This window comes from Tachysurus vachellii, chromosome 3 (assembly GCF_030014155.1).
Source record: "Tachysurus vachellii isolate PV-2020 chromosome 3, HZAU_Pvac_v1, whole genome shotgun sequence".
NCBI classification, from domain to species: Eukaryota; Metazoa; Chordata; class Actinopteri; order Siluriformes; family Bagridae; genus Tachysurus; species Tachysurus vachellii.
In genome coordinates, this window is record NC_083462.1 from 10,103,342 (window position 1) to 10,127,428 (window position 24,087).

At 38.6% G+C, this 24,087-nt stretch overlaps 1 protein-coding gene across 3 annotated transcripts in view; it reads right to left on the reverse strand.

The window, feature by feature from the left end:
• adgrb2 (adhesion G protein-coupled receptor B2) overlaps positions 1 to 24,087 on the reverse strand; it is a 384,210-nt gene that overhangs the window by 279,417 nt on the left and 80,706 nt on the right. For all 3 annotated transcript variants that reach the window (XM_060865674.1, XM_060865676.1, XM_060865673.1), the window contains exon 2: positions 21,500 to 22,298. In XM_060865674.1, coding sequence (XP_060721657.1) covers positions 21,500 to 22,283 — 784 coding nt within the window. In that variant the 5' untranslated portion in view covers positions 22,284 to 22,298. The remainder of the gene's footprint in view (positions 1 to 21,499; positions 22,299 to 24,087) is intronic.

Consider the following 24,087-nt stretch of genomic DNA (forward strand, 5'->3'; position numbering starts at 1 on the left):
TAGTTGTTGTGGTGAAACTTTTTTTTTTTTTTAGGAAAAAGTAGAACGTCAGGTTTATGTAACTTCTATGGCAGGATGTTCTCCAACGTCAGCATTTTTAAAGTCACTGTGGAGTCTTTTATCTTTCATATTATCTAAAGATACAGAATACAGTAGCGGATGTTATTGATAACAAGGAGTAAACAGAAAAAGCCTTTATTTGTCACATAAATCCTTTTCTTCATATATGCCAGCTTAGGAAGTTGGGGTCAGAGTACAGGGTCAGCCATGATACAGCACCCCTGGAGTAGAGATGCTTAAGGGCCTTGCTCAAGGGCCCAGCATTGGCAGCTTGGAGGAACTGGAGCTTAAACCCTGACAGACTGATCAGTAACCCAGATCAACAATTAAAAATATATTACAGGCTCAGTGTGTTGTGTGTTACTCCATAAACTTTAATTTACGGTGTGGTTTGTGGTAGACAAGTGGCTACGGTGTCAAACTTTGCGATTGCGAGTTAGAATCCCTTATTAAGGCCCTTAACCCTTAATCGCTCAGTTGTATATAATGAGATAAAATAGAAGTCGCTAAGAGCGTCTGCTAAACGCCGTAAACGTAAAATATAAATATAACTGACCAAAATTGGTGCCTGTCTGCACAGGTCATGTTGGTTAAGGAACCGGTTTAACACATACAGCAATGTTAGACAAAAAAAACTGTGCTAGCTTCTCCTAAGCAATTAATATCACCATTTGATCAAATTTTTGGATAGTTTACACGGCATAGCGAAAGGGACATAAAGTTTTTTGTAATCAGATACCGGCTCCATTAATGTCTGCTGAAATGCCCTGATCAAAACACATTAATAACATGTCATTTAACCAACAGAACAGAAGTGAGTGAATGAATCAGGGATTATTTCAACACGAACAGAAATCAGGTAGATGAGATGAGACGTTAACATCAAATTTTGATGCAAAAAATCTATCTATCTATCTATCTATCTATCTATCTATCTATCTATCTATCTATCTATCTATCTATCTATCTATCTATCTATCTGTCTCTCTGTCTGTCTGTCTATCTATCTGTCTTTCTCTCTGTTTGTCTGTCTGTTTATCTATCTATCTATCTATTGACGTTGAGCATGAAGGAATTCCCTAGGCATCTACACATTTACTTACAGTGAAAAACAAATATTATGACAGATGAAGAATTTTTCCCCCCACTGTACATATGTTATACACAGGAGGCTATAGCCCAGGTGGAAGAATGACATCATGACCCAGATAATTGGGACTTTATTACGCTTCAATTATTCCCCCTGTAAGAGAAATAGGATGATAAACCAGACAGTGGCAAAATGAATATGAGAGAGAGACCGAGAGAGAGACTCCAGAGGATAAAAAAGAAAGACATCTGTTGTGCTGCTTATTTCCTAATTTAGAATCTCTTTTTGACTTGACGGTGCTGACTAGAACAGAGAGGCAATCAAAGGCAACACTGAACTCACTGTGACCTACAGGAAACACGAGCGAACACCAGAAAGAGACAGAAAAGCACAAAGAATGAAAGAGATTTAACCCAGTGAAATCTTGACTCTGAGGTTCGAAGAAAAAGAGGCAAGCATGAATAAGCTGACTATTCATTCACCAAGAGAACGAGCGTCTGTGTGAGACAGAGCGATAAGACATACATGCCTATAAGTTTCTTCTCATTTAGCTAAGGTTTCACTTTAGTTAGCTAACTATATTAGCTTAGCATCTATGCATACGAAATCGAATAACAGACTCTTAAATACAAATCTCAAAATTTCATATCATCATATGAACAGAACATTTAGCCAATCACATTCCACCCAACAGTCAAAATGAAAGATAACTGTAACGAGATCATCTGTAATGTTTTGTAGTTTTACTGAAATACGTTATCTTCTATATTATCTATACACTATATTATTAGCTACACCATCTACATGTATGACACAGAAAGCTTTGGTTAGATTGCTTCTAAGCTAATATTAGCACAGCCTACACAGTTACCTACATAGTTACAGCAGGTACTAATGAACAAAGCATTGAATAGTTAACATCATGGTTAAAAAAAAAAACAAACAAACAAAAAAAAAAACTCAAAGCCTTTTGAAAGGAATGCTTGACTTTTTTAATCTAATTTCTAAAAATTTGTATACAGTATGTTTGGCAACATTTCTGTTTTCCCCATTTTTGCTCTAAAATGTTTCTGTATTTGTTGTTTTACTTAAGTGTAATTCTGGAAAAAAGTTTGATTAGACTATTTATTTATTTATTTATTTATTTTTATTTCATCAAAAAAACTTGTTCTAACAGAATTGTGTTAACTTTTATTATCCATTGCGTAACCTCAAAACCATACTTACATACATATTAATTTTATTTTTTTTTCTTAAATATACTACATATAATATTATGACACGTATGTGCATAAAACATATACAAAAATTCCTTGTGAAATATATATTCTGAGAACCAAAAAAAAAAATAGTGAAATAGTTTTTAAATAGTGAAACTGCTGTGTATGCAAATGAGGCAGAGGGAGAAAAAAGAAATAAATGTCCAAATTTAAAAGGAAGGACAGGTGGATTAGAGAACAGACGAGAGTAACCTAGCGCTTCACTACTGTGTCTGAAATTAACGTTGAATTTAATAAGGCTGCAATTCATCACGTAAACTTAGGAGTGCACTCAAGTGTTGTTTAAAAGCCCGCGTTCAACCACAGACCGCAGAAAATCTAGAAAATAGAAGTTCAGTAATAAAGATAATGGTGTTCAGAAATGTAGTTCTTCTTAAGCAAACAGTGTGAAGGGTTTTTAATAGTGCATTTGATTACTAATTAATTGTAATGAAACAGCTGCTGTATACAGAATAAGCTACAATAAAAGTGTATAATTGAACTGTATTCTATTTTTCTTTGGTCGAAAGCAGCTTCTGTGACATTTTATCAGCTTCCTGTTTAATGTGTTCAATGCTTTTTAATAGCTGTGAGGAGAAATAGCCTGTGTTCCTGATGTATGTGCCGGACATACACTGGGATTCAAAAGTCTGAGACCACAAGTTAATGGATGGATGGATGGATTGGATGGATGGATGGATAGATAGATAGATAGATAGATAGATAGATAGATAGATAGATAGATAGATAGATAGATAGATAGATAGATAGATAGTCTCAGAATTCTGGACTCCCCTACAGTTTTAATAAATGGTTCCTTCACTAATGTCATCTACAACAATAGCATATGAGAATAAAAAAAACACCAAAAGCTGCTAGTTTAAGTCTAATTCAGGGATTTTATGTGTATAAAGCTTTTAAAGCATTTAACAGTCAGAAAACAACAAAATCCACATGTAGATTTGAATTGCTAATGAACAAGTCAGATGTGATGTCCAAAAAAAGACATGGAGAAGAAAGCTGGAGAGAAAGAAGAGTCCAAAGAAAAAGGCTTTATGACAACAGCAACAGTTCTTACAGTATAAACGCTCACAACAAGCCAAATTCTGTCGGAAAACTGCAACACCTGGTAACACTGATCATAATTTGTTGAACAACACGCACGACACTGATTTATATCCGATGTCGGGATTTTGTTAATTTACTACGTTGTAATCCATATGCAATCAACCACACGTTCCATATCTTGTACATTCCTCACTCAAATGCATATTTATGAAGGAGCGACGCATACACAGAGTGTCTCTACATGCTAGTTTTATACATAACACACAGTGTGCAGTCTAATTACACCTCAAATCAGACAAAAACAGCTAAGTACCTCAGGACATGAGAGCTCACAGAGGTCCTGCACAAGATCTAATTAAAGACACAGACCCTTAACCCCTCTGACCAACCTGATTTTACACATTAATAACTGGGATATTTTGTCCTGTTATGATAAGTGGTGTCCAAGTGTATGTAGAAACAGGGTGCTGCTTCTGTATCGGTCAGTTCTTATTAATCACTGCATAAAACTGTGACATGCTCATAAATAGTGTGTGCATGATAAACCATAATAAAAACAAAATAAAAATATGAATAAATAATATTTTAAAAATATTTTATTTCTAAAAAAAATTGACAGAACATAAGAAACATAATACAAAAAGTTCATTATACAAAGATTATTATAATACAAAAATTCAAGATTAATGTTGCCCTGCGATGGGTTGGCACTCCGTCCAGGGTGTATCCTGCCTTGATGCCCGATGACGCCTGAGATAGGCACAGGCTCCCCGTGACCCGAGGTAGTTCGGATAAGCGGTAGAAGATGAATGAATGAAGATTAATGTTAGACGTGTTTAAATGTGGGGGGCACGGTGGCTTAGTGGTTAGCACGTTCGCCTCACACCTCCAGGGTCGGGGGTTCGATTCCCGCCTCCGCCTTGTGTGTGTGGAGTTTGCATGTTCTCCCCGTGCCTCGGGGGTTTCCTCCGGGTACTCCGGTTTCCTCCCCCAGTCCAAAGACATGCATGGTAGGTTGATTGGCATCTCTGGAAAATTGTCCCTAGTGTGTGATTGCGTGAGTGAATGAGAGTGTGTGTGTGCCCTGCGATGGGTTGGCACTCCGTCCAGGGTGTATCCTGCCTTGATGCCCAATGACACCTGAGATAGGCACAGGCTCCCCGTGACCCGAGGTAGTTCGGATAAGCGGTAGAAAATGAATGAATGAATGAATGAATGTTTAAATGTGTTTGTATTTATTCCCAATGAACAAGCCTGAGTTTACTGAGGTGACTGTGGTGAGGAAAAACTCCCTTAGATGGAAGAGGAAGAAACCTCGAGAGGAACCAGACTCAAAAGTGAACAATTGGAGCAGGTACAATCTCTGGATACCTCAGGATGGGTAGAAAAGAGAAGCAGTGGAGTTATTAGCGTAGCTGCTGTTCATAATATTAACAAGCACTAGATGATAATGTCCATGTACTATGTGCATGTATCGACCTGGTAAGATCTCTGGCAGCTATGTATTGTTGCATATGCATTAAAGATGCATGACAACCACCTAGTAATGCATTACAATAGTCCAGTCTGGAGGTCATGAATGCATGAACTAGCTTCACATCATCAGATACACATAGCATGTTTCTCAGTGTCAAAACATAATAAAAATTTAATAAAAAATAATGAAATCTTTCTTCAGATGTTGTATAATCTCTGATATGTCTCCACCATTATATGATGATTATACATTATTCTTTTTTCCCTATCCCCAACCTTGGGGAGTGTCTTTCGCATGCATACATCAGCACAAAAGTCGACCCGTTCCAACATAACTGAAGTTATTTTAATCATCCAGAAAGATTTTTAACAAATCTTAAATCTAATCATTTAGAACACATCACAAATGGGGATTGAGAAGCTTTTGAATCACAAGCTGTACATAATCAGTTAAATTGTTTATAATACTCTGAAGATGATATTGACGTTTGTTACGGCTGCCTGTTTTGGGTCAGCACAGCGGATTATTCTGTATGTCTAAAACAACTTTCCTATTTTTTCCGGGCTTGGGACTGGCACTAAGCCTTAACCCTCAGTGACTGGGTTAGCTCCGTGTCGGGGAATCAAACTGGGCTACGAAGTTGAGAGCACAGGATCCTGCCACTGGACCACCAGGTGACATATACTGATTGGAACAAAATTACTAAATAAGTTTGTGAAAAAGGGATTTGATCACAACCCTGGACATCAATTATCATGCTGAACACAAAATTAATGATATTCATGAAAATCTTCTAAATAAAAAAAAAACCCTTTGCATTCAACTCCTGCTTCTGAAAAAGTAAACTAACCGATATAAACCTCAGCCGATCTGCTTCGAATCATATAATTTCAAAGAATTAATGCACTTTTATATATTGATTGATCAGAGCAATGTCATGAGATCAACAAATAGTATTTTAAAGGGTGAAATAATCCGAATCTAAAGAGAAATCTAGAAAGTGACGAGCATAAACAATGTCTTGGTAATGACAGAACACAAAGGAACCTAAGCAATTACTTTACAGTTAGGCTGTAACAAAACAAGGCCCATAAAACTGCACAGTGATGAGTGTCTAATTGTAAACAGGTGTGTCCAGTCAGTCTGGTGACTGTGAGCGTGGAAGTGTAGGTGTGTTGTGGGATCTGGAATCCAGGGCGGCCATGTTAGCTTGCGGTTTTTGTTTGACCTGACATACAGTATATAGATTGCTCTACCGTGTGTCAATAGCTCATTTCAATTCCGCAAGCAATCGCGATCTATATATTTTATAAAAACCTAGACATTTTAAATGAATCACATTCATTAGAGAATTATAAACGATGGAAAAATAAATTCCCATCAAGGTGAACATGGTGAGCAGAATACAGTAGAATCTGAGAACCTTTTCAAGCTACTTCAGACTACTTATCAGTCAATATCAGTTATTCATAATAAATGAATGACGTCTATTTAATAACAATACTAATAGTAATAAACAAGTAGTACTAAATGACATATTATCTGCAAAAGCAATCACGTTGGTAAAATAAGGATTAATGGCGATAAGAACACTAAACGCTATCTTCCGTTGCATTAAGCACTTGTTTTCAAGGTAGTAGGAGAACAGTATCTGAATATTTAGTCTGAGGACAAACATTAATGCTTTGTCAGTGCTGGTGAACTTGCAGGCTAGTTAAACTCGCTACAGCTGCTGCAACACATTTAACCTTCATTTAATTTCATTACATCTGCTCGAGGCACTGATTTATTTACACTAGTTAACTATCTCTCTTTAACAAACCACAACGGTTAGTCACCTGGATACAAATGAGGAGTGACAAAAAATGAGAGAGAGAGAGAGAGAGAGAGAGAGAGAGAGAGAGAGAGAGAGAGAGAGGGAAAGGTCCTGCTTTGGATCTTGTGCCTTGCAGCTATAATTAAAGTTCAATCAAACTGAAATTTGACCCTATTTGCTGCTTACCTTTTAATGATACAAATTACATGAGATTGGACAAAATGGTCTCCATTTAGAAAACGACAAAAGGGGAGGGGCAGAATTCAATTTTATTTCACAGTGGCATGTCATTTAATCATTCATTGTGATGCTGGGCTTAAAACACAGCATGGCGATGTGTTATCAGTGCAACAGTTGATGAAAGAGGTTTTATGCCTTTTGTTTTCATTTACTATGTTTACAATTGTGTGTATTGTTTGAGATTATCCTGTTTGTGATTAGGCTCCACCTTGTTTCACGTTCATACCATAAATCATTTTTATCGGTAACACTACGGTACATGAATAATCTTGTACCATTACCTGAAGTGATAGTTACAGTATATCTGCTTTAATGATAAATAAAGGCATTACTTTTCTGACAGGTACTAATCACAAACTAAGAGCTAAGAACTAAGAGCTAAGCTAAATCAAGACATTCATTCACAGGGCTGTCAAGTGTCACGCATTGAGAGTGACAGTCACGCATTTGGGTCTTTTGTCACGTTTTCCCGCCACACATCGTATTTCTCACGCAGAAAAACTTTTTGACTATTTATCATATTTTTAATATGCCGCAGCGCCCAAAATGTATCTGTCCGCACCGCTGTCTCTATGGGACCGGGCAGGAATCAAGCGTGTCTTCCCTGGAGTTCTTAGTCGAGCCTGACACTTATCAGCCAATCAAAAAAAGAGGCTACACAATAACCAATCAGAAAATAGCGCTATCTGGGTAAGATTTAACGCAACAACCAATTAAAAAAAACATATTCATTAGAGAGGTTGTTTTTGATGGTCGGTTTAAACAAAACCTCAATATGAAACAGCTTGTCTCTGGACGGGACATTGTCCTCAATCATGACCCTAAAAGTGGCTGGGCTTGAGCTGAACTGTTTTAAATGGGAGCAACATTACAAATGATAAAGGAGTCCAAAAAGGCAACAAACACTTACAATAAACAACACCAGTCATAATCTCTCTCTCTCTCTCTCTCTCTCTCTCTCTCTCTCTCACACACACACACACATATACACACAAATTAATAAATGGAAATTAAACAAATACCATCTTTTTTTTAGGGGGCGGGGGGTGTCATGCTTGCCTGTCTGAATTATTCTCATTCATGATAATAACCACCAAAATATAGTGAGCATGTTAGTACATTTTGGGTAGTTAATGTGTTATTAAAATTTAGGGGTAAAGTACATCAAACATAATCTATACAAATGAATAAAAATGAAATGTGCCTCCTTTAAAAGCATTTAAATTGAACACCCGGGTCCGAGTCACCCAGAGAGAGAGAGAGAGTATGTGTGATGTAGATTAGTCCTACGTGTTGATAAATGCATTAACTATCAAATATGTACTAACATAATTAAGGTGGTTAATATTCATGCATAAATTCATAAGCTCACATCATAATGGACTTTTCTTTACTTCCATGTTCGGTATAATTTCTGATTTTGATACAGGTCTACATACTGGTGCTTTACAGATATGGATAACCTTGTGTTTCTGTGTGTGTGTGCACCCTCGCACACTGCCTTCCTTCTCAGATCACAAAGAACGTGAGAGAGTGAGAGAGAAATAAAGAGAGATGAATATGTCTCACTAGTTTTGGCAGCTAAAATAGCAATCCCATTGTCCTGTTTTCAAGATCTTTTAATCCTATCAAGGCTGAAACTTTATTTGATCAAAAACCAATAAAAGAATAGAACAGGGGTCATCAAATGTAGATTGGATGTGGATCCAGGAATGTATATCATTGGACTAGACTGAGCACTATCAGCCAGGCACTATCAGCAAAATTGATAAATGTATAATGGAAAAAAAAAAAACGATCAATAGTTCCACAGCTTTGGTAGCAGATCTTGTCGCGCATCTTATAATAATTATTTTGTTAAAGACATCTAAGTATATAATGTATTTCTATCACTTAAAGTCGATGGCAAAGTGGTAACATGGAGATACAAAACACAACAAATCATTTCAAATATGTGTACACTAAAACATTAAAAGGCTTTCAAGACATTTAGAAGTTGTTGTTATTTTTTTTTTTTACTTCACTCTCCCTAGTTGGTTAGAGAAAACTAAAAAATGAATGGGAAAAAAAATGCATATAAAAATAAACAAAGAAAAATATGACTGGTGGCATTAATAATTTACTGTTTCTTATTTGGCATGCAGAGATATCGGGGAAGCCTCCTCCATTTGATATATACAGCATGGAACAGAGAAAACATCCAAAAGCAGAACTACAAAGAAAATATGCTTTATTTTCAGATATGATGCAGGTCTCTCACTGGAGTAAGATGATTTATCATGCATGACATGTTCATAGGTCCTGTTTCATTGTTTCATCCCTTTGTGGCCAGTGTATTTCACATACTGTATACACATACATTTTATACATTATATATATATATATATATATATATATATATATATATATATATATATATATATAATTTTTTTTTTATTTTATATATATATACATTTTATGTATGTATATATATAATACAAATACACCCGTAAAACCTTCAGCATGAATAGCCAACAACAAATGGGCAGGTCTCGCACTCACCCACAATCGACCTACACACTCTAAGCTACTGTGATGTGTATTGGTGTGTGTCTGTGTTCTGTGTATTTGTATTCAGCTCATATAGATTTAGCCGGCTACAAGAAATGTAATATGAAATAACTGTAATAACTAATGAGAGTCCTCCACTGGACCCCGCTCACAGCCAGAACCCACCACACCCCCTCCTCCCAAATAGACAAAGTGTTGTTCCAAGTATGATAACAAGCATCTCTGATGGATGCTGCACACATACAACAATAAAGCACAAAGATAGTCTATTTTAAACAGACGGCTTATCCGCGTGGGGTGGAGGATTCCACAGGGCTAGGTTTAAAGGTTTTGACAGCTCTCTCCATGCTGTGTCTGGAGACAGTGATAGGAATCATCTCAGTAGCTGGAGGGAATGCTGTCTACATCAGACCGAGCGCTCGAAATGTTTACAACTCTATTCTTATATATAGTGACATCAAAAATTCTAAGCACATTCCGTAATAATAAACAACATTGTGTAACTGTGTGTAATTATTATATACAAAAAAATGTATTTATTTATTTATTTTATTTATTAATTTACTTGGAAACACAAAAAGATAACATGTCTTTTTATTCATTATAAATAAATAAATTAATTAATATAATTATTGTGTGTAATTACTAAACAAAAAATATATGTACATAATTATTTATTCATTTAGTTAGTTACCTAGTTAGTGATTTTCTTGTAAATACAAAAAGAAAACTTTTGTTTTTCAAAATGCTCTGAAGTGCATCTTTATTAATCCCCATAATGTTAATTCAGTTCAAGTAGAAGGGGTAACACTGAATAATATTATAATTCATTAAAAAGGTTCAAATAAAAATAGTATAACATAAATAGAAACCAAAATAGATAATAAAAACAGTCAAATAAATTAGCGTCTATCCATCCCATAAAATTTGAATATCTGATTGCATATAATATTTCTTTAATTTTTACCTGAAATGCATCTGTACATTTGTAAATATAAAATATGAGGTTGCTCTTTGTCTCTTATTTGCACTACCACCTTTACACAGACCTGCTGATAGGAGGGTAGACAGACATTTGAAGAACTTTAGTAGGGCTAAAGCTACAGAACTGTATATCCTAATAGGATAAAGGATAAAGCAAATATTCAATAGCAGCTTTTAAATAAACCATCATGGCGAGTAGGATATCAGGCCATCACGTTCGGATATTTTTCATTTTTCTCATTGTAGACCATGAATAATACTGTATGTTGGAATAACAGCATGGCAGATGCCTTAAAGCCTGGACTTCCTGGTGTTACACAAATGTTAAATTGAGACCAAGTGTGTATCTGACATGTGCTTGACATACAATTATGAAACATTTAGCTAGAGAAACTCAACTAATAATAAACATATTATTCTGAATTAAAAATTAAAAGACAACTCTTCTCAGTTTGTTAAGTTGAAAGGAGGATCTGCATTATACTGACAGCAAAAACACAACACAACATCCTATAGAACATAAAAACAACAACAAGCAATTCCATATAAGGGCATCTACGTCACATTACTCCAGCTTTTTTGTCGTTTTTGGCTCTGAGGAGCTCGATGTACACAAGGAAGGGATTGCTTCTTCTGATCTTCCAACGTAGTCAGTGGAATCAGGTGGAAACACACTCTGTCACTAAATGAAATTGGCCTGAAAAGGAGGTTAGTGTCAACAGTTTTATGCTAGATGACCGCTTTCTGACTTCAGGCTGCATGCCACCTCCACGCAGGCAGCTGACATTTTTTCCAGACCTCCATGCCGAGGTATAGGGCTGAATAGAGCGTCTCCCAGAACCCTGTCTCTTTTTCCCAGCTACTTCTAATTTTTCGGCCATTGTTGGACTTGAAAATTCTGGGTATGCGACCACACCTAAGGTTGAAAAGACGTTTGTGAGCTCTCCCCCCCTACATCACCCTCATGGAGGAAATCTGCACTTCCTTCTAAGCCATGTAGAGCCACCTCATGGCAACAGGCCAATCCGGTGCGGCCCTCCATACCATGGTGGACTTACAGGACTACAAGGCTGACCTACTAAAAGAGTTCAACTGTAATGAGGGATTGAACCCTAAAGCGGGATGTGAGCTCTGCCAAGCCGTTTAATGGCTGTGCTGGTTGCAATGGAGACGTACCTGTGGTTTAATTTAACAGGGACCATGAACAAAGATAGGTCCCACAGATTCACCTAAGGGCCTGTTCAGTGATGCAGAGAGTGCTGTCGTCAACAGGCATCAGGGTGTTTAGCCTGGGCCATCTTTCAGCTGCACCCAGTCCCCTCCTAGCTCCCTCGGAGTGGAGAAAAGGAAGAGTGTTGTAGCCAGATGTGTCTCAATGAGTCCTAGATACTATAATAAAAGGGAAACAGGTCCAGTTCACCTTCCTTCCTCCTTTGTTTCAGGGTGTGTTCCCTTCACGGTCGTTCGCGAACACCAGGTCACATTCCTCCAAGAGGACCTTCTGGTGGAGTGCATTTGATAGATTTCTGGCTGGGCTAAAGTGGATCTGTTCACCTTTAAGGAGGCAAACCACTGTCCACTATGGTATTCCCTCTCTCATCCGGCCCCTCTGGTCCTGGATGCCCTAGTACAGATGTACGCCTTTCCCCCCGGTAGCTCTATTCCCAGAAGTCCTAACCAGAGTGCGTGACAAATGCGTGTCTCCTCGTTGCCCTGCTCAAGTTTGGTTCATGGACCTTGTCTCCCTCCTAAACGGCACTCCATGGGAGATCCCCATCAGGAAAGATCTCCTCTCTCAGGTGCCTTTTCAGACTCTGGTGCGATGAATGCTGTCAGGACCCAATTCACTTCCTGGTCAGTACAATGGTGGAGTTTCTGCAGTTTTGCCTTTCTTGGGGGCCTGTACCCCTCTATTTTAAAGGTGTACGTGGCCACTATTGCTGCAAACCACGAACCAGTCCTTGGGGCCTCCTTGGTTAGGCACCCCTTGTGGCTTAAGTCCTCCTCCCTGTTTGTCTGCTTTTGGAGCCAAAACTGGGGCAATCCGGTCTCCAAGCAGATCCTGGCTCATGAGTCGCGTGGTGTTGCTTCACCTCTATATGTCAGTGCTCACTCCACTGGGGTATCACCTCGTCCAGTGCCCTGGTTTTATAACCTGGACCTGGACCCCACTCCAGGGTCCTATTAATGTTCTGTTCCCAGTCGGCTTGTGCTCTCTCTTGTTGCCTCTGGCACAGTCATCGACTGGTGTGTGGCGTGGGTATTAACGTTCCCATAGCATCAGACTTGATGCAGCATTGAGTTCCCTCAAAAGGGAACTACACCAGGTTATGTATGTCGCTTGCCACACCCCAGGCATCCACTTGTGCTTCCTTCAGACAAATAGAAGCTGAAGTAATGTGACATAGATGCCCTCATATGGACTTTCACCTGTTCTTTCTGAGCCATTAAACTGGCATGTGTACACACACAGCTTCAGACACAACTTCCTCAAAGAAGCATTTCCACAGCATCAGCCTTGACAGTGCATCTTGTTCTCTTCTCAGGGAACCGGGTTACATACATAACCTGTTGTAGTTGCTGTTGGTAAAAATGGTGATTGATAACAAGATCTCATATGTGTGTAAATTATGATGGCAAATGATTACATGAATTCTTCTGATTCTAATTCTTCTAATTTATTTTAAACTGGTCTAGATCTGGGGGCACGGTGGCTTAGTGGTTAGCATGTTCGCCTCACACCTCCAGGTTTGGGGGTTCTATTCCCGCCTCCGCCTTGTGTGTGCGGAGTTTGCATGTTCTCCCCGTGCCTCGGGGGTTTCCTCCCCTGGTCCAAAGACATGCATGGTAGGTTGATTGGCATCTCTGGAAAATTGTCTGTAGTGTGTGATTGTGTGAGCGATTGAGAGTGTGTGTGTGTGCCCTGTGATGGGTTGGCACACCGTCCAGGGTGTATCCTGCCTTGATGCCCGATGACGCCTGAGATCCCGTGACCCGAGGTAGTTCGGAAAAGCGGTAGAAAATGAGTGAGTGGTCTACCTCTGCCAAGATGTTGCAACATTGACATTTATAAGGTAAATTATAAATTTGAATAAAATGTACCTGGGATCGAGAAACTGTCAGAGCCAGAGTCAACAGTCACAATGCTGACAGAACAAATATTACTGGACTTTTCACAATATTTTATCTATTGCAGTCATTATTTTTTGCTGCTTTTTACGCATTTGCTTCTAAAATGAAGCAAAATTATTCTGTTTAATAAGTTTACATTTGGAATAGGAATAATCAGATATATCCTTCAAGTTTAAATCCATATACAGACACTGATAATTATATACTTATAACTCTAAGTGAAAATCTGTATTTTAAGTTTACAGCCATGTTTTTTATTCTTATGCAAGCAAACATCATGTGAACCACAGAGTACATGCAAAAATCAAACAAATCTTAAAAGCTTTGACAAGATTTGACAGAGACAGGTGTTTGAATGTCAGATGTGTCAGATGTCAGGTGTGTATACCCCTGAGCGAAAATGCACTTGTGAGCAGAACCAGCAACCAAAATAGAGACAGGAGACAAAAAAAATTCTAGAAAGGTCTGTGAATATTTACAGAGATCTGGGGAATACACATGACATTCACAGATAAACACATACAGTACACCGTACTCCTGAGTGTACCCCTTATCTTCACAGGCCGGTGTGGTGAAAACTATTTACAACACAGCTGTCATAAAAGTCCCTGAGGCTTACAGTACGGGTCAGACATGCAATTAGAGCTCCCAAGAATATCAGATCTCCTGAACGTCAGTGCACACACAGGAGGAGAAGAAATTATATACTGTAGTTCTCAAAATAAAACACATGTAAATTCTAGTTATTTCCTGTAGGATGTTTTTTTCTTGTTTTTCCAGTCTACCCCACTGTTTTGTGGTGCAGAATATGCTGTTTCCCTTGACATGTTGCTTCCGAGATGTTTTTCATGGATGGGGCACATTTGTCAATGACTGATTATTCCACTCTATACAATGAGGTGGAATTACACCCCTGTCTCTCAACACAGTCAGAGAAGCCAATGTGATGAGAGAGAGAAGCAAGCACAATACCAGGCTATTAAAGAAAGCGGGCTGCAGATATGGCATTTCAAGAGGGTCGGTATAATAGAACAAAACCTTCACAAAGACGAGGCTCATTGATGTAGGTCACATTAGTAAAGAGTCACAATTATTAGATAAGTGAGATGTTTGCTTACCTAGGTTTGCTTGTGCAATGTGATGTCTGAAGGGTGTAAAAATACAAGCTAGAGGATGAAATACATAGTGATTTATCCAAGTTTCATCCAGGTAATATATATATATATATATAATATATATATAATATATATATATATATATATATATATATATATATATATATATATACAGAAACCTTGTATGTCCAAATTTGGTCAATTTCATGTTTTTTCACATATCGATGCTATTGGTCAGTCCCTAAAGTCTTGAAAATAGCTTGAGCGCAAATCTCTTAACTCCATTGGACACTTCAACTGTCCACCTCTTCCTCACTCCGCGGGAGAGCTTCGCGGCATATTTCTCCTCAAGAAGAGTCACAACGAATCAACACGTCTTCTGAGGTAAATGTCTTCAAAACACTGGACTCAAAGAAAAAAAAATCTTGACCCCCGCTAGTTCTGGTGCTCGTCTGAGGACAGGAATTTAGCGCAAGACAATCCCTATATATATGCTCCCTATATATATATATAGGGAGCACGGTGGCTTAGTGGACTATAGCCTCAGATTCCCTATTGCTATTGTAGTCCATCCATGTCAACAGTCAATATGTAATGCTTTGAGAGATTCTTTTCTTCTCGACACTACTGAAACGTTTGGTTATTTATTTAGGGTAATATAACCTTCTTGGTGGGGCACGGTGTCTTGGTGGTGAGCAAGTTCGCCTCACACCTCCAGGGTTGAGGGTTCAATTCTCGCCTCTGCCTTGTGTGTGTGGAGTTTGCATGTTCTCCCCATGCCTCTGGGGTTTCCTCCAGGTACTCCGGTTTCCTCCCCCGGTCCAAAGACATGCATGGTAGGTTGACTAACTCAGGTCACGGGGAGCCTGTGCCTAACTCAAGCGTCATCGGGCATCAAGGCAGGATACACCCTGGAAGGAGTGCCAACCCATCGCAGGGCACACACACACTCTCATTCACTAATGCACTCACACACTACGGACAATTTTCCAGAGATGCCAATCAACCTACCATGCATGTCTTTGGACCGGGGGAGGAAACCGGAGTACCTGGAGGAAACCCCCGAGCCACGGGGAGAACATGCAAACTCTACACACACAAAGTGGAGGCGGGAATCGAACCCCAAACCCTGGAGGTGTGAGGCGAACGTGCTAACCACTAAGCCACCGTGCCCCACCAAGAAGGTTATATTACCCTAAATAAATAACCAAATGTTTCAGTAGTGTTGAGAAGAAAAGAATCTCTCAAAGCATTACATATTGACTGTTGACATGGATGGACTACAATAGCAATAGGGAATCTGAGGCTATAGTCAGGACCTAAACAGGACAGATTGGAAAACATCGGACAAACATTGTCTTGTCCTTTTCTACTTCAACTGTTTTTCTTTCTTTCTTTTTTCCTTGAGCTCATTTACTTATATCAGCAGGCCCTTGCATTAATCATTATTGTTCAAACAACAATTCCATCAAGCAGCAAGTTTCCAGCAATTCTACAAATTGGCATTTACTGAATTCTTGGCTTTTTTTTTAAACAGTACCAGTCCACCACGAGATGAAAACAGTGCAGCACACACACAAACACACACACATACACACACATACACACACACAGAAGCTATGTACAGCCTGACTGATCCTTTATGGCCATGAAACTGACATTTCTGACACATCCTGCACACTGAAAATAAAGTGAAGAGAAATAGAGAGAAAAAGCTAGCTGATCTTATCTTAACACTATCATGCTGGAAACATATACAAGAAATCAGCGATGACCCTGATGTTAGCCTGAAAGAGTGGGCAGTAGCTGGATTTGATTCAGAGAACCATTAGTTTTTTCTGTGTATGTGCTTTTAGAAAGACAGAACTGAGCGCAGCTCTCCATCCATCATGGTTACATATCCCTTGCTTATAATACACTGACAACAAGACTACTACAGTCAGTGAACCCTCTGCATCTACTAAATAATAAAACACATAGTTACACACGCACACACACACACACACACACACACACACAGGAAATAGAATGCGGGATGAGAGACAGACAGTTTCCTTTTGTTTAGGAAAAGTGATCACATACCTAACTTATACCAAACATTCTCATGAATAGATATGAACAAATTTATGTGCCATCGAATATCATGCATATCCTTCAGCATATAACCAAAGAATCCAAATTAAGGCGTTTAAGTTCCTCCTCCAATTATTATAAACATAATAAAGGTCTAACTGGCAAGCACAAGCTGGACAGTATTTATTTAGTGACCAGGTTATATTGATTGTGAATGTACTGTCCAGAGGTGGGTAGAGTATCCAAAATCTGTACCCAAGTAAAAGTACTTATGGAAATATTTACTCAAGTAAGAGTAAAAGTAACAATCTTAATAGTTACTTGAATAAGAGTAAAAAAGTATCCGATGAAAAAACTACTCAAGTAGTTAGTTAATAGTTACTTCTCATCTGATTGATATGAAGCAAAAGCTCTGATTTTCAAACTACTTGGAGAGCTTTCACACACCTCTCCTTAAAAGTCTCTTTATTCTGCTAATATAAAACATAAAACACAGGTTGAAGTATATACATATATATATATATATATATATATATATATATATATATATATATATATATATATATATATATATATATATATATGTATATATGTATATATATATATAATGTGATTAATGGTTTAATGATGTAAATGAATGATGTGCTGGGCTAACCTGCGCTTCCTTTTAAGATTAATTTACTTTATTCTTACATTTGTTACATTTTAAAAGTAAGTACATGTATTCTTTGGGTAGGAGTAAAACAAAATATAATCCCGTTTTTATTTTGTATATGTTCTACACTTTAGTGGAAAAAACTTAGATGTCAGGATTTGCGTATAAATGCAAAACGTCTTACAGCATGCAATTCAATTTATTTTGTGGAACATGGATATGAAAATGCAGACGCTTATAATTAACGTTTGTTCAGGAACGTGTTGTTTGTAGGGTTCACAGGATTGCAGGAGAGCATATATGAGGGAAAACTCAGTGTCTGAAATGTAGTATTATGTTAAGGTCAAAGTGCCCATAGTTACCAAATTACCATCAAATAGGCATAATTTTGACACTTACCGCTACGTGTTTTTTTTTTAGGTTGGAGCTGGAATTCTTGTAAGCTGCGATGTCTGTTTGTTTTGGTGCACACAGAATGCATCGCATTATAAAGCTATTATTTTTTATATTTTTTGGAGTATCTTGGAGTAAAAATATAGAATTAATTTGAGGCCACGGGTGATCTACCTTTGATAAAGCGCAAACGTCTTCCTCTGCTTCAGCCATCATCTTCCAGCTAAAGGCGCGCTACACTTCAGCGGGAGATGCGCAGCATACTCTCGCGAAGCAGCCTCTCCAACGTCTCGCGAGACGTCATATAAACTAATTATTATTTATTAAATCTCATATTTATTACCATTTGAGTAACGGAGGAACGCCGCCGATTGTAGCGAAGTAAAAGTAACGTTTTTCCACTAAAAATCTACTTGAGTAAGAGTAAAAGTACGCATCTTTAATTATACTCAAAAAGTACAAGTTACCCAAAAAATGTACTCAAGTAAATGTAACGAAGTAAATGTAATTCGTTACTACCCACCTCTGGTACTGTCGAAAGTGAGAGTCTGAAGAAGTGTAAATGTTATAAGTTGCTCACAAGTGCATCAAACCAAGCAGTCTGCAGGAGCTCAATCTTTTTTTTTTTGGTTTATAATTGCATGTAAGTGTCTCTCTTAGACCCATCTACAGTCGAGGAGTCACCCACTTTAAAGAGATATGAGTGGCCAAATTAATTAAGATTCACTGGAGAAGCTCTAGCCAGGAAAAGCTGTGTAAATGCAGATATTAGAAAGGTCTATACACAAAAAAACAGGAATTATGAAGAAGAAAAAAATAGTAGCAGGCACTTTTTGGCTGTCATTTACAAAGATTGTGATTGTGAGTGAGTAAGTTAAGTACAATTCACATACTTTTTTACAGTAAGATTGTTTATTTTGTTGTTGTTGTTTTTGTTTTTACCAACTAGTAAGAAATTTGCATTTTGAAATGTCATTTTAGCTGTAAATGCCATGGATGCATTCAGGCTTGTTAAGAAAAAAAAAAAAAAAAAAAGTTTTGTGCATACAAGCAAAGACTCTGAAAACAATTATCTTTATAGAAGAAAAATGTCTTCACAGTTCATTCATCTAGACAAACTAGACAATACTACAAAAGCCTACAAAGAATTTCCACCACATGTTAACTGACAGAAAAATACATTGTGTTTGATGTTAAGATGTAAAAGCTGTATTGAGGTTTTGCAAAAAGCTTGTAATTTAAGAAAAAAAAAAAAAAAAGCTTTTTTAGGAACAAAATTAAAATTAAAGATGAACTTTATGATGTAAATTATTATATAATGTGAATGATTCAGAAATGCATTCAAAAATGTATTAAGAACATCTGCAACATCTAATTTGTTTTGGTATAAAAGGTAAGCATAATAATATCTATAATAAATTATTTATACACCTATTTAGCATGTCAAACATGGTTAAAATAAAAAATACAAACAAACTTGATATAATTATAAGCAAGCTATGTTTTTTTTTTTCTCTACGCAGAACAAAGATCTTCGCTGCAAATTTTTTAGAATGTATTGTACTATTTGTAATTTTTTGTTTCTATGCAAATTAGTGCAAAAAAAAACATGAAGCGACAGTCAGATGACAGACAGCTCTGCCCGTAGTGTGTGAGCCGTGTGTATGATCGCTCGTGTCATGTACACAATGCAACATCCACAAAACAACTGAATTGAAGGGGTAAAATTGTAGAGTTTGCAGTATAGTATAAATCCCATGAATGTACGTTACGTAAGTTCATTTCCATTTGCTCTTTCAAATCAATGAATGATTCAGTGATTCATTTCACTACTGATTCACAAGCTATGCAAAGCGTTCGTTACGCCTGCACAGAAGCTGTTGGTTAAAGAACCACAAAGAATGTACCCCGGAGATGCTTACCAAATTTTACCTGTACTAGAATTGACTTATCAAATTCAATAACAAAACTGTCATGTGATACATTATCATGTGCTGTATATTTTAGAGCAATGAGAAGTAAACAGCAGCAGCTTGTGAACTTGTGCTTGTTTGTCAAAACAGTTTTTTTTCCTTTTCCCTTTTATTTGGTTTAAAAAAACAACTACATTGTTTGTGTATTTTTTTTCTCGTCTGTCAAGTCATCTCGTCTTGTCAAAGACAGCCACCTTTGGGATTTGGGAACAGCATTCAGAGCTTCAGCAGTTTGTCGTGTTAGGCAGTTTGTGAATCTGAATGCTTCTGATGATTTCTTAAACACGCCGTGAACATGAAATATTCAAAATGGAAAAATAATAATTAGTTATTTAAATGTTTGCATGTGGTTGGGGGTTTCTGTAGGCTCTAGATGTGGGAATAGGGTTTGCACCTTGTGTCTGAAAGAAAGAGTCAGGAATCTTCTGAAACCCAAAAAATATTGAAACATAAGTCCTTTTTGTGACTAAGAGTTCATATATAATACACAGATATTAGAGAAGATTTTGTCTGAAGAAGCAGAAAGAGATATCGCAGGCAAATGCAGGCAAACTTCCCCAAACATTCTCCAAAATAATCAGCTCACTCCAAACCCTAAACTCATCAAAAGTTTCCACAGTTTCACTCCTTTTGTCATTTTTGGCCTCAGGTCCTTGATGTGAAAACTGGCATGAGTGATTGAAGCTGAGTAGAAATCAGCAGTGTCTGTTTGTGTGTGTATTCTTGTGTGAAAATTTGATAATAGTCCTTATTGATGCTGCTGATCACCCAATAACGTGGCTGTCGGCATGGCAACAAGGGCAGATTAGAAACAGCAAAACAGGCCTGGAGGGCGCTGACCCGATTAAGGGCAAGACGTGGATATCTGATTTAAATATCTGATTCTCGTTAGGAAACATCAGTCAACTCAGCCCGAAGTCTCCGCAGGCCTTCTCTCAAATGTCAGACATGGACCACGCCACTAGCACTCCCACTGCGTAAAGCCCAGATCTGGCACACTGCCTAGAGCAAAGCACAACCTTCTCTGTTGCAGAGATGGAGAGAAAAAGGTGCAGTCGCACTTCAATGAAACGAAATGCTGGCTTGAGCAATCAGAAGCTCCATTCTCTCTCTGTGCTTAAATGGATGAAAGACACACATTATCAACAGGGCCAGAAAGAGGAGCTGGGACAAAACCAAAGAGGGTTTCAGCAAAATGCATGAAAACCTTTCTACCTCCTCTCTATCTTTCTAACATATATAACAATAATATCATTTGAGGTATTACACATGATTACGCATAATTCCATGATTTGGGTGCCTACTGTTTACTACTGATATTACAAATATGTGTATTTAAAGCAAGCAGTTATTTAAAAGAAAGTGTAAATGTATAAATAACCAAAAACAGCATTTTTACCTGCTCAAGAAAGAAAGAAAAAAGAAAGGAAGAATGAACGAACAAATGAACAAACGAACGAACTAAGGAACCTGGCCCTGGCCCTGGCCCTGGCGCTACATAGTCGTGACTTGAAGAGACTCATATTTCACTGATAGTCTGTGTATCTACTGATACACTGCTGCTTTCCACATGAGGTGACAACCAGTGGTTTGTATTAAAAAAATTTGTCTTACCTTGATGTACATCTCTGGGTGCAATGTTGGAGATACCGTTCTTGCCATGCAGTTGGGTAACACAGCAGTCATCAGTGGGTGGCAACAGCACACTGGCACTGGGGTCAAGAGAGTGGTTGTGAGGGGTAGCAGGAAGTATTGGCACTGGAGGCCCAGCATTGGGGCACACACAGCCCGTCTGGGTGATTCCACAACCTTCACTCTCTCTACCAGAGCCGGAACGGAGGCACTCCTCAAACCATCGGCACAGCACGCCACACGTAAACTGGCTGGAATTCTCATTGTTAATAAGCAGAACTTCCACAAGTCTGAAGTCCAGCGTTTCAGCAGACAGAGGTCCCTTCACTTCATCTGAATCTTGTTTGTTCTCCACAGCGAGGCACAACTGCACAAAGTTCTTATCAAATTGCAGGAATGCATGAGGACCAGGCACCTGGCAAGGCTCTACAGATTCTGTTTCGGGAAGCACCTGTCCACACGTCTGGTTGGCGAGATAGTGGTCCAGGGGCAACACTAGCGGTGAGAAAGCTAGACAAAAACCGGCATGGCGGTTGAAACGAAAGTAGAGGGTGTACTTGGTCGGATCAGGGTTCTCCACTGTCCACGAGCAGCCAGTTCTTAGGCCGTGTGGGCCAGGGAAAAGGTCCCTGAGGGAGAAGGAGCCGTACAGCACCCCTGCCACAAGGGAGGAGCAGGGGGAAGCCTGGCACAGCGGCACTGCCACCCAGGCCAGGGCGAGAAGGGACGACAGCAAACGCAGACACAGCTGGGCAGCAGTGTTCATCCTATGTCATTTGTCCTGTGGAAAAACAAGACAAATAAAACATCAGTCAAAATAAATTGATAAATAACACGTTTTAAAATATATGCAGGTACTTTACTCTTGTAAGGTAATCCTGAAAAAAAATGAGGGATAGAATATACTGACTGTATTATCATATTATGGACCTTTTGGGGTTTTCTTTCCATTATACAACAATGATTTGCTAAAATCATGCTTTTACAATCTTAACCATTTAAATTATTAATAATTAATATGATTAAAAATAATTGTTATAATAAATAGAATACAGTTTTGTATTAATATAATTGATGTGTGAAGGGTGAATAAAGACACTAATCATGTAATAAATAGACTGGAAGCACATAAGGCACAAAAAGTTAACTGTTAAGAAGGAAAACTTGTTATTTGCGTATCTGATTCATTAAGAGATTTATCCTGGTAATCCTCTCTAATCTGTGCTCTGGCACGCCTGAGCAAACTGTTTTGTTTAATATCAAGTTCATAAGTAAACAGCCTCACGGTAAAGACAGATGAGAGTGAAGATATTAGTCTGTGAGGAAGCGAGAAGAGCAAGGATAAACATGGACAGAGAGAGGTGTGTAGTGTGGAGACAGATGGATGGCACAAATCCGACCACTTTAAGTGCTCCGACAGTGTTAAGAGAGAGTTACTCTGTAAATCAGTCGGCCTTCCTCCCCACTCTGTCTCTCTCTCTCTCTTTCTCTCTTTCATTCTCTATTCCTGACTACATCCCTCTCTCCATTCATTCATTTATCCCTGGCTGCATTTGACTCTTAATTCAGCTCCTACTATATGCCTCAGCTTCACCTCTTCATTTACTCCTGATGCACACTTTTTCTCCTGCTTAATTACATATGGCCACTAAGCTGTATTAGCAGGCAAAAAGCCAACGTGTCAGCTCCACCACTACATACTTCAATTTCTCTCCATCTCCCTGACAGCTCATGCAATTTTTCACCCTCCCTGGGTTTCCGTGCATCCCTCTCTGAATCAATAGATGGACGTGCATGACTCTGATTTTTTTTTTTTTTTTGCTTCCCTCAAGCTTGTTTGTCATTCTGCTACACCTCCCTCTTTTCTTTTTCTCCCTCTCAATCATACACATGCTGTGATTGCTGCTGTCTCCTTCCTTCCTCTCTTGTTCTACAACTCCTCCTCTGCAGCTTGCTACATCAGCCCGTAGCCGTTGCTCTTTCTGTTTGCAAGCAGGCTAGACGCCTTTTTGTGATTCGTCAGAGATCACACGCACGCACAGATGCATTAAGGACTTGGCAAATTTGCCATTTAGATTCAGATTCCAAAGTTACACAGAAAAAAAAAATAAGAGAGCAATGTATTATGGGGGGGGCACGGTGGCTTAGTGGTTAGCACGTTTGCCTCACACCTCCAGGGTCGGGGTTCGATTCTCGCCTCCACCTTGTGTGTGTGGAGTTTGCATGTTCTCCCTGTGCCTCGGGGGTTTCCTCCGGGGACTCCGGTTTCCTCCCCCAGTCCAAAGACATGCATGGTAGGTTGATTGGCATCTCTGGAAAATTGTCCCTAGTGTGTGATTGTGTGAGTGAATGAGAGTGTGTGTGTGTGCCCTGTGATGGGTTGGCACTCTGTCCAGTGTGTATCCTGCCTTGATGCCCAGTGAGGCCTGAGATAGGCACAGGCTCCCCGTGACCCGAGGTAGTTCGGATAAGCGGTAGAAGATGAATGAATGAATTGTAGTATGGTCGTAATATTAAAAATCCAATGTATTCATCATGTGGGCTGCAATTAGCAAATATCTTTTATTAGC